This window comes from Mesoplodon mirus, assembly GCF_964341445.2.
Source record: "Mesoplodon mirus genome assembly, chromosome: 1".
NCBI lineage: Eukaryota > Metazoa > Chordata > Mammalia > Artiodactyla > Ziphiidae > Mesoplodon > Mesoplodon mirus.
In genome coordinates this window covers 209,357,622-209,373,781 of record NC_138976.1, presented here as the reverse complement: position 1 = coordinate 209,373,781, position 16,160 = coordinate 209,357,622, and the positions used below count along the sequence as shown (strand labels likewise).

Genomic DNA, 16,160 nt, shown 5'->3' with positions numbered 1-16,160 from the left:
GCGCTGATTCATGCCTAAGCTCACCTGTGCCCTGCCCGCCTCACCTGGGTCTCTACTTTACCCGTGTCCTGTCCTACCTCACCTGGGCCCTGCCCACTTCACCTGGGTCCCAACTCACCTGTGCCCTGAGCACCTCACCTGTGCCCTGTCACTCCTTGCCTGGGCCCCACCCCTGCCTCACCAATGACCAGTCATCCATTTCTGGCTCCCACAATGGCCCTCTCGGACCACAGGTATGTGCCCTGCAGGTCTGCCCATGGCTGGGCAGTGACAGGCATCCCTGCAGGGTGCCTTGCGGATGTTAGAGGGATGGGGGTCCCAAGGGACTGGACACCCCTCAGTCATCAGTCCCTAAGTCCCTCTGCTCTCCTTCAAGGCCCTCGGGGCTCTGGTGCAAATAGACCTTCCTGACATCTTTGTGAGTAGCCAGCATTCCCACGATCCCATATCTAAGTCTGGCTCCACTTGCTACAGGGGCAAATGGCCCTGTCTACCTCACTAGCAGGGACACAGAGCAGGTCTCCAGGCATGGCACCTTGTCTGAGGCCCCGCTGCTGCATCTGGGGCAACCACAGGGGTGTTACTTGTACCCTGCAGGCCTGGATTGGGGTCCAGGGCCTCATTACCGGCTGTGCCCATCTGTTACCCTCATTCTCCATCCAATCACCTGGGGAGACCCTGCCCCAAGGCTGTGTCCACCTGTTGGCTGCCAGCATTTATTTATGTAGATAAGCACTGTTCACCACCGACCAGGGAAGGCAGGCACAAATCTCAGGCCCCCACACGATGCCTGTGTGGTCCCCCTGTAGTTTCGCAGCACGGTTATTCAGGAACCCACCACTCACTCCCTTGGGCATCTCCCAATGGGGTGGCAAGCCACGAGGTGGCACAGGGTGTGCCCAGTCCCCGGGAGAGGAAAGAGGAGAGAGGTGGAGTCCAGGGGGCCAGTATGGTTCAGCTCACATGGATGTAGATGGTATAGATGGGTGGGCAACCATCAGGAGGGGTGGCATGACTGCAGACATCCACCAGGTGTCCCTGGGCACCACCCATGAGCTCCTTCTGTCTTCTGGCGCAGATGACCCCTCACTGCCCACTCAGATGCAGTTTTCTTGACAGTCACCCCACGCCCCACTCTGGGCCACACTGCTGGGCCTGCGGGCAGAGGCCCGGGTCTTTGAGGGACGTGCTGGGTGACCCTGGGCAATTGGCTGCCCCTGTTTGGGCCTCATTTTTCTCCTCTCTGACATGGAGGAACCCTCCAGGGCCAAGTGCTATGTGGCCTGTTGGTCCCTCAGCAGTCCAGGCTCCCTTCATGCCTGCATGTGGCCTGATGCCACCTCTCAGATGAGTACAGCCCCTGCCACGGTGGCTGTACAGCTAGGAGATGCGGCAGAGACTCAGCTCATGGGGCAGCTGGGGCCTGGGGCTGCTGGGCCCCTGGGCTGGCCTGGGCCAGGTGCCCGTGGGCTGCTGAGCTCAGGGCCTCCAACCACTGCTGCTGCAGCTCGGCGGACGGGGCACTCAGGTACAAAGACTGCTGGGCCTGCTGCAGCTGCCACATGTGTCCAACATCCAGCCTCTCTGCAGGGTCTGGCACACTCACCCTGCAGCCAGAGAGGGGGATGGCATGCAGCAGCTGGCCATCCTGCAGAAAAGGAGAGGAGCCTCAGCACCCCGGCCTCTGGAGTCTTGGCATCACTAAATACCATCTCCCACAAGTGGGCAGCAGAAGGGTGATTCTGGACAGCCGGGGAAACTGAGGCCCTAGGGTCACATGAGCCACCCACCACGTGGGGTTGGCCCCAGGCTGCATGGCCCAGGCCTATCTGGGCGCCACAGGCTTGAGGCTGTGGGCTGCTGGAGCAGGGTGGACCCTCCCCGCCCCAGTGTGGCCCAGCGGACAGAGGACACACCTGGCTGCCTCCTCGAAGGTGCAACACCAACTGCAGGGAGTCCGACTCAGAGATGGCAGCCCACACCTTGCTCCAGGCTGTGCCGCCATCCGACGCCAGCAGGGGCCCACAGAGCAGGCTGGGTGGGGGGTCCACAGAGGCTGGCTTCTGGGGACACAGAGGACAAGTCAGGTGGAGTCTCCCTTGTAAGAGCCACTCTCCAGGAAGCACCAAGGCCAAAGCTCTGGGGGGAGAGAGGAGGGGGAGACAGACTGGACAAGGCCTGGGCCAGCCTGAGCTTCCCCAGGGCCACTGCAAGGCCACTTGGGATTGGGCTGGACCTTCTAGGCAGTGAGACCACAAGAAGGGTCGGGACAGAAATAAAGATAAGGTAGGAAAAAATGGAACAGCAGGGAACCAGAACGTGGCGGCTGTTGATGATTTCCCTGTACACACACACACCTCTCACACGTAACATCACGCACACCACACACATTCACACACACATATACACCCATACCACCCCCCAACACCCACACACACCTCACACACACCACACACACAGTACACACAAACATACTCACTCACATACACATCACACACACACACACACCACACACACACCCTTCCCTTTCTTCTGATGTGTTTAGAGCAGTCATGGACACAACCCCTAGGTCACCAGGAAGCCCCTCAGTCACACCTGGCAAAGCTGGTCCCTGCTCGGACCTGAGACCTGGGTCTCCCAAACACAGCATCTAAAGTGCATGGATGAGGGGGCCAAGGGGGCTGAGCAAGGGGCTCCTCTCTCCTCTATGGAGATAATGCTACACTCAGTTCTAATATACTGATGCACTTGACCTCTAACATACAGAGACCCTAACTGGGGCTCCAACCAGAGTCCTGGCCAACCTGGATGACCCTCCCTGGAACCTTTGGGAAGGGAAACTGACATTATAAATAGCTTCCCAGAAGACCCCGATGTGCAGTTGGCCTTGAGAATGAATTATGCTCTATGTTATGTGGAGAGAATGGAAAAATGCTCTTTTTTGGAAACCACATTCTCACTTTGCCAGCTTTCCTGTTACCTCAACAAATAGGCACATTGCCCTTGAAGGAGGGCCTGGAAGGCAGCAGCCATGCTCAGGAGGACAGGAGGTGAGAAGGTTGCTGGTGTCCTGACTGCCCCCTAGCCCCCGATGGCTTGGGCAAGGCAGGAGCAGCATCTCCTTTTGGCAGGGCCTCCAGGCCTTCAATCAGAGTGACCATGAGTGAAGATGACACTTGTTCCCATCTGCTGTGGGCTGAATTGTTTGCCCTCAAACCCATATGTTGAAGCCCTAACCCCCCATGTGACTGTGTTTGGTGATGGGGCCTCCAAGGAGGTAATTAAGTTAAAATGAGGTCATATATATGGGCTCCAATCCAACATGACTAGTGTCCTCATAAGAAGTGGAGATTAGGGCACAGACACCCACAAAGAGAAGACCGTGTGAAGACACAGGGAGAATATGTCCATCTACAAGCCAAGGAGAGAGGCCTCAGGAGAAACCAGCTTGCTGACACCTTGATCTCAGAATTCCATCCTCCAGGACTATGAAGAAATAAGTTTCTGTTGTTTAAGCTGTCCATCCTGTGGTATTTGTTATACAGCCTGAGCTGACTAATGCACCATCTAACTCCTGAGTGCAGATGGTTCCCAAGCTCTCAGCCATGACTGGATCCTAAGAGCCCAACACGCACACACATGATATTTGGCATTCAACTGCTAGCTGCTCTCAGTGGCCTATGGACCCAACTGAGCCCTACCAGTCCTGGTCCCAGGGAAGGCGACAGCTCTAGGAGCACAGTCTGTCAAGGCTTCTGGGGTCTTGTGTCTGGAAGGCTCACCAGCCCCAGCCCACCCACCTCTGTGCTCTGCTTGGGCTCCAAGGGCTCCTCAAGGCTGGGGCTCGAGGGGGCCACCAGCTGGGTCAGGAAACACTCTCGGCAGACACGGCTCTGCCTGCCGTTCTCGGCCTTGAACTCGGAGCACTTCCCACAGATGACCTACAAGACAAGGGCACCTGTGACCCCAATGCCCAGGGCCAGAAGACTATCCAGAAGGAGGCTGGAAGGAGAGGTGTAACGGCATGTGGAGGGGAAGGGCTTGTCTGTGAGCCATGGGAGTCGGGAGCCTTGTCCACAGGGCAGACACCCCAAGTCTGGCCCCTGCTGGGCCTCCAGAGCCTGCCTTCTTGCTCAGAAGTTCCAGGATCCAAGGGTCTGTGTGCATGGAAAGAAGACTTGGAGGAGGAACTGAGCACATGGAGGCCCCCGCAGCTGGCCTCCTCCCACCTGGACTCACCGCCCCGCACAACTTGCAGTGGTGCTTCCTTTTGATGATGGAGTTGAAGGTCTCGCCGCAGCTGCTGCAGCCCTGCTTCTCCTTGTCACGTCTGGTCTTAGAGGACCCCCTCTTGGGCTCAAGCTGTGGGAGGCAAACGGCTGCAGTCAGCTTCCCAGCGCACGTGGAGTGGCAGCTGTACGATACACAGGCAATGCACATGCAGGGCAAGAAGGCCGGACGTGCAGAAGGGAATTAAGCAGGAGCCACACTGGCCATGGCCCCCTGCCCAGCCTCACTCCCCAGCAGCTGCCCTGCCGTCACACGGGGTGAGAGTCCAAGGGGAACAGGAACTCTATGCTTGGAATGGCTTGTCCCACCACGGAGGTCAGTGACTTTGAGTGTCTGCAAAGATAACAACCGGAACCCACACTGGGGGAAGCGGTGGCTGCTCTGCACAGGAGCCCAGACGCCAAGGACTGGGGTGTCTGCACCCAGCATCCAGCCAGGTGGCCCTTGCTTCCACGCTCTGTCCTTTATTGGACCCCAGAGCATGGTGCCTGCTCCATGCCAGGCACTCAGGGGTGTGCACTTGCCCACCCAACACGGGCGAGAGCACTCTCCTGGGGTGGGAGCAGGGGCAGGGGCAGGGCTCCCCTCTCTATCTCCTCTGACGCTGCCTGAATTCCCCACAAAAGAGGGCAGTGATGAGTCCTTTCTGCAAGACAACGGGAAGTCATGAAACATGGTGTGTGTTCAAAGAGGTTAGAAGATCTTTAAGACTAGACACAAGAACACAATAAAGACACAGACCTACTTGAGAATGGACTTGAGGATATGGGGAGGGGGAAGGGTAAGCTGTGACAAAGCGAGAGAGAGGCATGGACATATATACACTACCAAACGTAAGGTAGATAGATAGTGGGAAGCAGCCGCATAGCACAGGGAGATCAGCTCGGTGCTTTGTGACCGCCTGGAGGGGTGGGATAGGGAGGGTGGGAGGGAGGGAGACGCAAGAGGGAAGGGATATGGGAACAGATGTATATGTATAATTGATTCACTTTGTTGTAAAGCAGAAACTAATACACCAAAAAAAAAAAAAAAGAAGGGGCCTTTGATAGGCCCCCCTGAGGAGTCCGATGACCCTATCTGAAAACCAACTGGACTCTGGCAAAACCCCCAGAATTCTGGGAAGCTCTGCCTCGACACAGGAAGCACAAATCCTCTTCTTCTGGGCCTGTTAACTGGCCATTCCCCACAGGAAAGTCCCTCTCCAGAAACAGCAACAACCGTTATGCCAAAACCAGACCAATGTCCCTGCATTGCTTGGGATACTTATGTTCATTGCTTATCCTTTGGTTTTGAGATTAAAACCATGACAGTTTTTTAAAAAATGCTTTTACTTCTTGTTTGTTTGTTTGTTTTCTTTTACATTGAAACAAGCTGTTTTGTGTAAGGTTTCTCAAAAAGTTTTACAAGAACCACATCAAACTCCTTGGAGCAAAGAGGAATTGGAGAGTGGCAGGCAGCAGTGGGAGAGAGGTTTTCATTTTATTCTATCACTTTCTATCACTTTACTTTTTTCTTAAAAAAAGTATTTATTCCTTTTTTAGTTAAACATATTTACAAATTTTAAAAAGTCTGATGCAGTCTAAAATTAAGGGACAGGTATACAAATCATACATGGGAGGTAGATGTCAGGGCGACATGTTGGAAGACTGTTTAAAGGTGTCAAGTTACATTGCTAAGGGAAACAAGCAAGTTGCAAAATAATGTACAGTAGCATATAATGTTTATAACAAAAAGAGTACGTGCATGAAAAAAAGACGGGAAGGAAGCACACTCTGATGATCTCATTGGCTGTTTGGGGTAGAGTTACTCTTATCTGACTCTCTTATCTGGATTTTCTCAAGTGTTCACTGAGAACAGCTCGTGAAAGAGGAAGAAAACCAGTAGACACGTAGAAAAGCAAACCAGCCACTCACTGACCAGCTCCCCTAACCCCCCCACCTCCTCCCTCACATTTCCTCTGAGGAGTGTGTTCTCTCTGCACTGTGGACAGTGGTTTGAGAGCTGGGTGAGTGAACCTATGTGGTCCGCTCTGGCTGCCTACCCCTGGCCATAGTGACATCAGTCATGTCTAGGACCCCAGCCCCACCAGATGCAAGGGCTTGGGAGGTGAGCAGGAGGCAGGAGGGAGTGGGCACCGACCATGCAGGGTGAGGCTGGGGTGGGGGCCCAGTAGCGCTGTCTGATTAGGTTTCCCCATATGATTAGGAGTGGTGCAAGTTGGGGGACAGCTCCCAGGCCCTTGCCCTGCCCCTCATCAGCCATGAGACCCTGCACAAGTCACTTCTCCTCTCCAAGCTTGGTTTCCTCATCTGTAAAGTGGGGTGAGGAACCGCCCCTGGCCCTGAACCCCGTCACATCACGAGAATCCTGACTGGTTTTGCTGATTGCCTTTACATGTTACCATGGTTCTCAGGAAATGCCCCATCATTTGATGAAACAGCTTTCTAGCTTTGAACAGCCCCAGTCTCTTAGCATTTCCTCTCTGTGTGGGTAGGGGGCGCTGGGGTCCCAGCAGAAAACACAGTCAAGTCACCACAGACTTAAGATTTTAAGAAATGCCACAGATATGTATCAAATTCCCCAGGATGTCAGAGCTAGAATGGCTACCGGAGGTGCTTGTCTCAACCCCTCCCCTGCACAGATGGGGAAACTGAGGCCCAGAGACACTTTATCGGTTTAAAAGAGAAACACTTAAAATAAGTTTAACATGAGTGTTTCTGAGCAGAATAAAATGAGGTCTGAGATTTGTTTTAAAAAATTCCAGAAGAAAGAAGAGTATGTGGGGGTGGGGTGAGGATAGGGGTGGAAAGACAGATAAAACATGAACAGCACGAAGTTGAAGTTGCTCCAGGCTGGTGTGGGGGTCTCGCTGTCTGTTATTTCTACTTGTGTGTGTCCAAAGCTTCCCTAATAAAAATGTGAACAAAATAAGCTAAAAATATGTTTCATATAAACTCTGCACGTTTAAGGAGAAAGAGATGCACTGGTTGGGGGGGAGGGGGACAGAAGGGAGGGGCTTGGGCAATGGAGGCTGTTACGGGCTGAATTGTATCCCCCAAAAGTCATAGTCTGCAGTTCTAACCCCCAGCACCTCGGTATGTGACTGGAGAGAGGGCCTTTAAAGAGGTGATTAAGGTAAAATGAGGTCACTAGGGTGGGCCTTAGTCCAATACAACTGGTGTCCTTATAAGAAGAGGAGATTAGGCCATGGACACACACAGAGGCAGGACTACGTGAGGACACGGGGAGAAGATGGCTGTCTACATGCCAAGGAGAGATGCCTGTGAACAAAAAAAGAACAAAGAGTGCCACTCCTCATCCAGTTATATAAGGGTTAAGATGCACCCACTGCCGTCACCCACGACCGTGCACCCTGGAGGGACTTCAGGATGAAAAATCAAGATGAGGCATTCTGTGTGTTGGAGAAACAGGCCCCGAGATAGAGGCACATCTCAGAAAGAATTTCAGTGACTCCAGATTCTTGCATCTTCCCATGCAGAGAAAAACACTTAAAAGTATTAACTTAAGGGCTTCCCTGGTGGCGCAGTGGTTGAGAGTCTGCCTGCCGATGCAGGGGACATGGGTTCGTGCCCCGGTCCAGAAAGATCCCACATGCCACGGGGCGGCTGGGCCCGTGAGCCATGGCCACTGAGCCTGCGCGTCCGGAGCCTGTGCTCCGCAACGGGAGAGGCCACAACAGTGAGGCCCGCGTACCGCAAAAAAAAAAAGAAAGTATTAACTTAAGATATCTGTTCTTTGTGATACAGCAGGAATCTTTTACCAAAATGTATGCTTGACTACATGTATTTCCTAGACAAAAAATTCGTACATATACTGGCTCCTCCCCTCCCTCTTACAAGCAGTCCCTCAGAGCTGTCTCCCAGGCTATAGTCCTCAGTAAGATCCTGAATAAAACCTAAACTCAGCTCTAGGTTGTGTGTTTTTCTTTAAGTCGACAGGCCTCAGGAGAAACCAGCCCTACCAACCCCTTGATCCTGAACTTCCAGCCTTCAGAACTGTTAGAGGATAAGTGTCTGTGGCACTTTGTTAAGTAGCCTGAGCACACTAATTCTGGCCTATGCTTCCAAGTTCCGCTGCCTCTGCTCATAGACCCCACTGTGGGCCCCACCACTGTGAGGCCAGTGCTAGCCCCCTGGTACGAGGAGCCCTGGGACCAGCTGGTGCCTCTGAGGGTGATAGGGACACTTGCTCTGCCCAAGACCCCATCACCCTCCTCCTCCATCTCATGACCCCTGACCCCATGGACACTGGGTGTAAGAAAACCTTGGGCCCCCTCTCAGTTTATTCCATGCAGCTCAGGACCACAGAGCCCTGTGGGTGGAAAATGGGTGGCACAGACCGGACAAGCAATACTGACACTCCCCACAGCCACATGCCTTACTGGAGGCCACCCCTGTCACCCGGCCTTGGCTGCCAGCCACACTCTAGCCCTGAGGCACATCTGTCTGCCCCACTCAGGGCTCCTTCCCTTGAGACCATCTCTCAGGACTGCTGGGGCTCAGACATGAGAAGAGAGAGGAGGGGCCGTCCCTGGGTCTGCTGTGGCCCAGGAGCCTCAGCCCTCTACCAACCTTCATGGTGACCCTGCCATGCCTGTTTTCCAGGTGAGGACACCAAGGGCACTCGAGGTGGGAGTGGTCAGCGGCAGGGTGGCTGGATCCGCTGTCTTGCCTTCAAGCACTTACATGTGCTGCAGAACCTGGGCTCTCCAGATGCTGCGAACAGCCCTGCACAACTGTTGAGAACACAGGGAGGCCATGGGGGCTACTGGGGCATTCCTGAGGGGCAGGGCTGCCCATGAGATGGAGGAGAGGCTGTAGCGGGCCAGGGGTATGTGGCCAAGAGCTCAGCTGCTGAAGGTCAGCAGGGACCCCATCCTGGCCAGAGGGACCAGAGGGCAGTTCCTAGAGCCAGGCATCTTGGGGCTGGGGCTTGGAAGAGCGACCCATCCTGGCTTCCTTTTGTAGGCTGCAGTTCAGTGAGCAGACAGGGTCTGAGTACCAGCTTTCTTGGCTGGGTACCAGCTTCCTCGGTGCTGAGGACTGTAAGCCACCATGGCCCACGCTTGATGCGGCTCCCCCAGGCAGTTCCCAGCACCGAGGGCTGGTGACCAGGTGGCTGAGGTGAGCCCACCTGCATCGTTGAGGACAGGTCTTCCTGGCCAACCATACTTCCTTTTTGGATGAGGATACAGAATAAGTCAACCAAAGGGAGGGGCTCAGATTTTCTCTTTGGACGTGGAGACATTGGAAAGGCTTGGGCCAAGTCTAACCAGGGAGGTGTGGAACTGTGGCTTCCCTAGTAACAGCCAAGTGACTTCACCCAAAGCGCTCCAAATGCACAAGCGTGGGCCTGGGAGTTCTGTGCTGAGGGCCTGTTTCACTCAGCGTTTTCTCTTCAGCAGATTCACTTACAAAGCAGGGAAGCAGGAGGAAAATTCAGGTAAGAATCAGGGCCCAAACGGTAGCCCTGACAACCAGCCTCAGAAGATGGAGCCACACAGTTATCATCGGTCCTAAAGGGTGTGGACATAGGCCTGGGTCTTAGTCCTGGCCCTGTGGTGGGTGCAGCTCAGGCCCTCTTCCCTTCACGGGCAGCCCTGTCCTGGGCTTGAGGCGGGAGGGCGGCACTAAGTCTGTGCACGCTGAATGACGGGTGGCAGGGATGGGGCCTTTCACGACATCGTGGAAGGGTCCATATGTTGCCATGGTGGCTCTGGAGCCCTGGGAGGCCTTTTGGACTCTGACATTTCTGTGCTTCCTGAAGAGAGACGCAACTTTTGCTGAACGGGGAAGTCTTTGGATTCTGCAAGACTCCCTTGCAAAACTTCCTGGTTTGGGTATAGCTTTTCTTAGGAAAGAGGGCCTTGTGGGAACTGTGCGTCTGAGGACACCACCAGGAAATCAAATGAGCACACCAAGAGTGAGATTACATTTCCTCTCCAAAAGCTTAACATCTGGCATGTTATAGCAAAGATCACTCTTTCTAGCGCAAGAATTAAAACCCACTTTGAGGTACTTTCCACAAATATCCACTGAGCACATCTCGGACTCGCCCTCTATGGCAGGAGCTTCACTGAGCTGCCCTCCTGGGTCCACCAAAACCTGTGCTCATCAGAAACACAGATGAGAAAGACTATGGCCGGGCCATGGGTGCCGGGGCCGGAGCTGCAAGTCTGTTGCTGACAAGCGTTTGTCTGTTGTAGGGCCTGGGCCTGGCTTGGGGTGGATAAAGGGACTGGGACAAGGAGGCCTGAATTTGAATTGTGATCCCGAGCATCTGGCAAGTCAAAGATGCTGCAGAGCCCTTGGAAGGCTGAGCCCCTGGGTAGAAGAAGGTGGGGTGGCCTGCATATCCACTGGCTGAGCATCGTCATCGATGCCCAGCAAGTCTGCAGCCTGGCCTGGGCAGACCCCTGGACTGGGCTGAGGCCCTGAGCCTCAGGGGCTCTCAGTTACCTTTTCACCTGTCAAAGGAGTGGGGCAACCAATCGAAGGGGCACCCGAGTGGCCAACAGACACCTGACACAGCTTCTCTCTCTCTTCTCCCCACCCAAGGGAAGGTGAGGGTAAAGGGGGAGGAGTTGCCCAAAGCCTCATGTCAGGACCCACTCCACGTGTTAAAACATTAAACATGTGACCTTCAGGTCCCTTCCAGCTAGAACGTTCTCTGATGGGCACTGCCTGTCATGTGTGCCAGCCTCACCTCCTGCTCCTCTCTCTCTGCCTTGGCACTGGATCTTCCTCAGCCCTGTCTCCCTGACCACACAGCCCGCAGCCACTTCCACTTTTCCCTGCATCCACGGACTGAGGCCTGCCTGTGGACTCACCCTACAAAGAATGGGGGTTGCTCACGGCCCTTGATGCCTTCCGGCATGCCCCAGGCCAAGGGTCGGATAGCAGAGGGCCCTGCAGGGGGTCCAGCTCAGCTCCCGTACAGAGACAGGGAGAAGCAGTGCTTCCTGCAAAGGGCCATCATGGAGGTTGTCAGAGACCCTGGCCAAGGGACCCTGGAGCTGATTGGAAAGCTGAAGAGGCCCCATCTGTCATTTTTCTCTGGGCAGTTAGTTACACAGATGACGCTTGAGTGTGCAAGCTGCTTTTCATGACATTCCTAGACGTTCCAGAAAGGAGCCCCATAGCACACTGCCAGCCTCCCACGCACAGTTTGGTGATTCAGAAAGCTGATGGCGGGTGGCTTCATGTGAGAAACACTTGTCAGTGACTCTGGGGCCAGCTGCGAGGGCTTCACGGAGGAGGCCTTGGGGCACAGGAGGCATAATTGAGGCATTCTGCACAGAGGGGATATAGCAGGTGCAAAGGCCCTGGGACGTGGCCAAGTGAGGGAGGCCAGGGCATGGTGGGGCAGGGTGGGCTGGAAGGAAGGCAAGGCCAGACAGAGCCACAATGCAGGAAGCCCCTCAGGGAGTATGAGGGGCTGTGATGAGACCATCTCTCCCCTGTTGATGGTGCTGCTTTCAGATTTCCTGACTCTGAGGTCCAACAGATTAGCACAGGCTCCCTCTGGTTCTCGCAGTGCCACCCTGTAGCAGCAGTAGCACTCACATAAGGGGGTCCCCTCCTCTCACCTGGTCCCTGAAGCCCATCATGCCCTAGAAATGCTCCATCCCTCCATGGGAGCCCAAAAACTCCTCAAGGTTTGCCCAGTGCCTGGCAGTCAGAGACACGTTGGGTCATGGGTCGTGTGGTGACCTGGCAAAGCTTCTGCTCTTGTAACCGAGCAGGGGACTGGGGCATCTGGGCACATCTGTTCTGGGGCCTCAGCAGGGGCTCAGTGCTACCCAGCAGCATGGATTGTGTGGGAGGAGGGGACTAGTTGTTTTTTTTCTTTTTTTTTTTGGCGGTACGCGGGCCTCTCACTGCTGTGGCCTCTCCCGTTGCGGAGCACAGGCTCCGGACACGCAGGCTCAGCAGCCATGGCTCATGGGCCCAGCCACTCCGCGGCATGTGGGATCTTCCCGGACCGGGGCACGAACCCGTGTCCCCTGCATCGGCAGGCGGACTCTCAACCACTGCGCCACCAGGGAAGCCCGGGACTAGTTTTCTTACTAAAAATCTAAGTCAGGACAGGGACATTTACTCCCCATGATGAGCTAGACATCCGTCCCTCCCTCTGCTGCTGTCCCAGGAAAGTCGAGTCCCACCACAAGGCCTTTGAGCCAAAGGCCAGGTCTCCTCACCTATCAAGCCCGTTTCCTGTTCCTAAAATGGGTTGACCCTAACAAGTGCCAACCCAGAATGGCTGTGATGACCAGCAGGGTGGCCCTTGTAGCCAGAAAAGAAGGAGCTCTGCAAGTTGGTGCTAAATTCAGGCAGACTTTGCTGTCCAACTGGGGAGCACCTGCCACCAAGGGAGTGCTGGCCCAGATGGGGGATGTGAGAAAGAGAAGTGGCGGGGAGGGAAGGAGAGGCAAGCCCAGTGGAGAGAATGTGGGGGCAGTACCGACCTACCCATGGAAGAAGTTCCGCTTTAGGAGCAAACCCCCTGTTAGGGGTCAGGCTGGGGCTCAGGCCTCCACTCATTCCTTCTGAGCCCAGAAAACTGAGGGATAGGGCAAAGCGAAGATGCCCAGGAGAATCCCCTCTCAGGATGCAGGGTACAGCACCTCCTTGGTAGTCTAGGCTTATAATTGTCATCAGACTTCATGACTATTAGGCCTAGTGGTTAATAATGATGCTTCCCTGTACTGGATACTCACTGCATGCAAGGCGCACACATTTACCCTGTTACTAATCTCCCAAACTGACAGAGCAGGGGGGACTCGGGCATAGTCCCGTGGCCTGGCCCTGTCAGGGTGGGGACATGGACACAGGCTATCTGACCCTGGACCACGCCTTCTCCGCCCACATTGACTGAGCCTCCTGAGGGCCAGGTACCGCCTTGATCCACATTTCATCCAGGCATACTTTACCTGTGGTAAAGAGCACAAGTCTTCAGAAGAACTCAGCTGTGTAACCTTCACCCACCCAAGGAAATGGACATCTGGGTCCCAGCGGGCTTGCCCCAGCCCTCCACCAACAGGCCCCAGAGGCCATCACTGTGAGGACCCAGGTCACATGGAAGGGGGAGGCTAAACCCTCACCCTTAGGTCACCCTGGACTGACCCCAACTTCCACCTCCCACCCCTGTCAAATCCGGGGCCGCCACTCACCCCTGCAGCACCCCCTCCACCAGTGGCTACCACTGCAGGCACCTCTGAGTTGGCGCTCACCATCTGGAGGGGACAAAGACAGCTGATGAGCAGAGGTTCTGTGGCCACATGCTGACATCCAATGCAGTGTTGGAATGGCACCATTCCTTCTGTCTGGTCCCAGGGTCAGGAGGAAGACTGTCGGGGCCTAGTGTTTGCTACGACTTTGGGAATCTATCCTCCCTGGCCTGAAGGCATCTCAGAAGAGTTATCATTTCCCAGCTGGGGTGGAGGGCGGTGGGCAGGTATGAACCTCCTTGAGGCCCACCAGGCCTAACCAGCTGCATCACACCATGTGAGGTGGCCCTGGCCTCTAGCTTTCCTCAGGCATCTATGGAGAGCTCAGTGCCCTGACTGCTATGGTCAGGCTCTGTCTCTGCACCAACTTTAACGGCAGGTATGGGATGGGGCGGGGGGTTCTGTTTCCAGGTCACCTCTTTTCAAGGTAGGGGACAGCACTTTCCCTGCCTGGGGACAACACAAAGTTTTCTTCTAAAATAGTCCAGAAAGCAGACAAAATGGAGATTTGATGCAAATATTAAGTGGATAATGAGGTGGCCTGTGGGCCACAGACCAGTGAGACCACAGGGAGGGCCAACCAGCCCTGGTGTCTGGGACTCAGGGCTGCTCAGCCAGGCTGGGCTGGGTATCCCTTAGCTTCAGGGATGTCTCTGAGGCATGGAGTGAGGGACCCTCACTGTGAAGTCATGTTTGGTTGTACCCAGACAGAGGGGATGGCCAAGGCCTAGGGAGGACCCATCTGGCTCTGGGTGGGGATCCTGCTTCCTGGCTCCCCCCAGGCCTGGGGACAGCTTCCCATGGAGAGCAAGCTACCCCTGCTGAGAAGATCACAGCCCCTAGGTGCATGTGATAGGACAATGCCTCATATTGCAGCTTTATCCAGGCCTGTCCTTCTCTCCCGCCTGTCCAAGCACTGACCACCCCAGCTACAAGGTACAGGGGTCCCCACATGGATGCTCAATAAAGGTGGGCATGAGGAGAGCATGGGGACCAGCTTCCCTCCCAGACACCAGTCCTTGTGCAAAGGGCCTGGGTTGCCCCAGGGACACTGGCACTCACAGGCGGGTCTGGAGTGAGGGAGGAATCCTCATCCTGGCTGAAGGAGCCACTGAAGGCCTTGAAAGTCTGGCTGTTCTGCTTGTGCTTCTCAATGGTGGCCTCAATGACCTGAAACAAACCCACAAAGAACAAGGGCCCTCAGAGAGCATTCCAGGAGGGTGAGGACAAGGGTCCTGTGGTCATTGTGTTTTCCCCTGACCAACAGCCTCACATGTCCTCTGAGATGAGGAAACAAGGCTCAGGGATGTGATCAGTGACTGACCAGGTCCCCATTCCAATCTCCTTGGGTCCCAATGCCACCCCACATGCAGTACTCCAAGCCAAGGGCAGATGCTCTCGGAACATTTTATATGCATTCGAGGCCATGTTTCCATTTCCTGCAACAGCATTCCCATCTAATATCCGTTTGAATTTCCTTTTTCTCTTCTCACTCAGATTTCTGTCTTACGAATTTTGGGAGCCACAAATCACTAATGGTTAGCGTTTGGCCTGGTGGTGGTCTGCCAACCCCGGTCACTGCCTTGGCCTCCGCTCTGACGTGGCCCTCCTGACCTGTGTCCCGACTATGGCTGGTTCTGAGCTGAGTCTGCTCTGGCTGCCCCAGGACACTGCCTGGCCTGTCTTTGGAAGCACAGGCTCCGTCCTGGAAGTCAAGCTGCTCGTCCTGTAAGACCCACTGCTCCTGCCAGCCATGGAGAGAAGGACAACGTGGACCCACCTTGGAGCTGCCAGACAGTGGAGATCCTCCCCAGGGTGAGGGCACCTCCCTGCATGCCCACCTCCAGGCCTTTATGTTTATTTGTTTACTGGGGAGCCCCAAATAAGAGAATGGATTCAAAGGTTTGTGGAGTCTGAAGGTGCTGATAAACTTGGTCACCCCATCACTTCAAGGTGGATAGATGGGTGGGTAATACCTGGGGGGGACACGGGGCCACCCCATCCCTTGCTCCAACATGAAATGGCCATACCGCTCAAGAATTTGGTCATTTGGTTACTTTAAAACTTTAGGAGCTTCACCTGAATCCATTCTTTCTTTTCCTCTTCTGTCCTATAAAAGCCAAAAGAGTATTTTATTCATTTAGACTTGGATACTGACTCTAAACCACCTGATTCCTCTCGGCCCTGCAGTACATGCCTGTGCTGCTCACTGCCTGGAAGTGCACCTCAAGGCTTGGGAGAGTGGCCCCAAAGGCTCTGGATCACTGTGGCCAGTATCACCAGGTGCAGTCAGGCGAGGTCAAGTGTGGCCAGGTGGAGTTAAGTGTGGCCTTGTGGGTGCAGGTGGGGTCAGGTGTGGCCAGATGAAGTCAGATGTGGCTAGATGTGGTAAGCTTGGTATGCAGAGCCCTCTGCAGTGGACGTAAACCAACACTTCCCTGGGCTACAATGGGTCATTGCAAAGATCTCACGTCATTGGCGGAAGTGAGAGATGGGCTCTCCCAAGCCCTGCCACAAGTCACGCACCATCTTACAGGGTAGTGTGACGATAGCCACCAAAATTTAAAGTGGACATGCTACCCTTTGGCCAGCAATTTTACTTCAGGAATCTACCAGATGG

The 16,160-nt window shown here is 54.8% G+C and overlaps 1 protein-coding gene across 4 annotated transcripts in view; it reads right to left on the bottom strand.

Moving 5' to 3' along the window:
* Positions 1-539: 539 nt before the first annotated feature.
* FGD3 (FYVE, RhoGEF and PH domain containing 3) overlaps positions 540-16,160 on the bottom strand; it is a 52,620-nt gene continuing 36,999 nt past the window's right edge. For 3 of the 4 annotated variants that reach the window (XM_082637287.1, XM_082637290.1, XM_082637288.1), the window contains 7 exons: positions 15,620-15,650; positions 14,603-14,710; positions 13,484-13,546; positions 4,240-4,362; positions 3,801-3,941; positions 1,917-2,063; positions 541-1,648 (listed from right to left, as the gene is read on the bottom strand). In XM_082637287.1, the coding sequence (XP_082493413.1) occupies positions 1,406-1,648; positions 1,917-2,063; positions 3,801-3,941; positions 4,240-4,362; positions 13,484-13,546; positions 14,603-14,710; positions 15,620-15,650 (856 nt within the window). In that variant the 3' untranslated portion in view covers positions 541-1,405. Of the gene's footprint in view, positions 1,649-1,916; positions 2,064-3,800; positions 3,942-4,239; positions 4,363-13,483; positions 13,547-14,602; positions 14,711-15,619; positions 15,651-16,160 lie in introns of all 4 variants that reach the window. The other variant, XM_082637289.1, reaches the window with a different exon arrangement.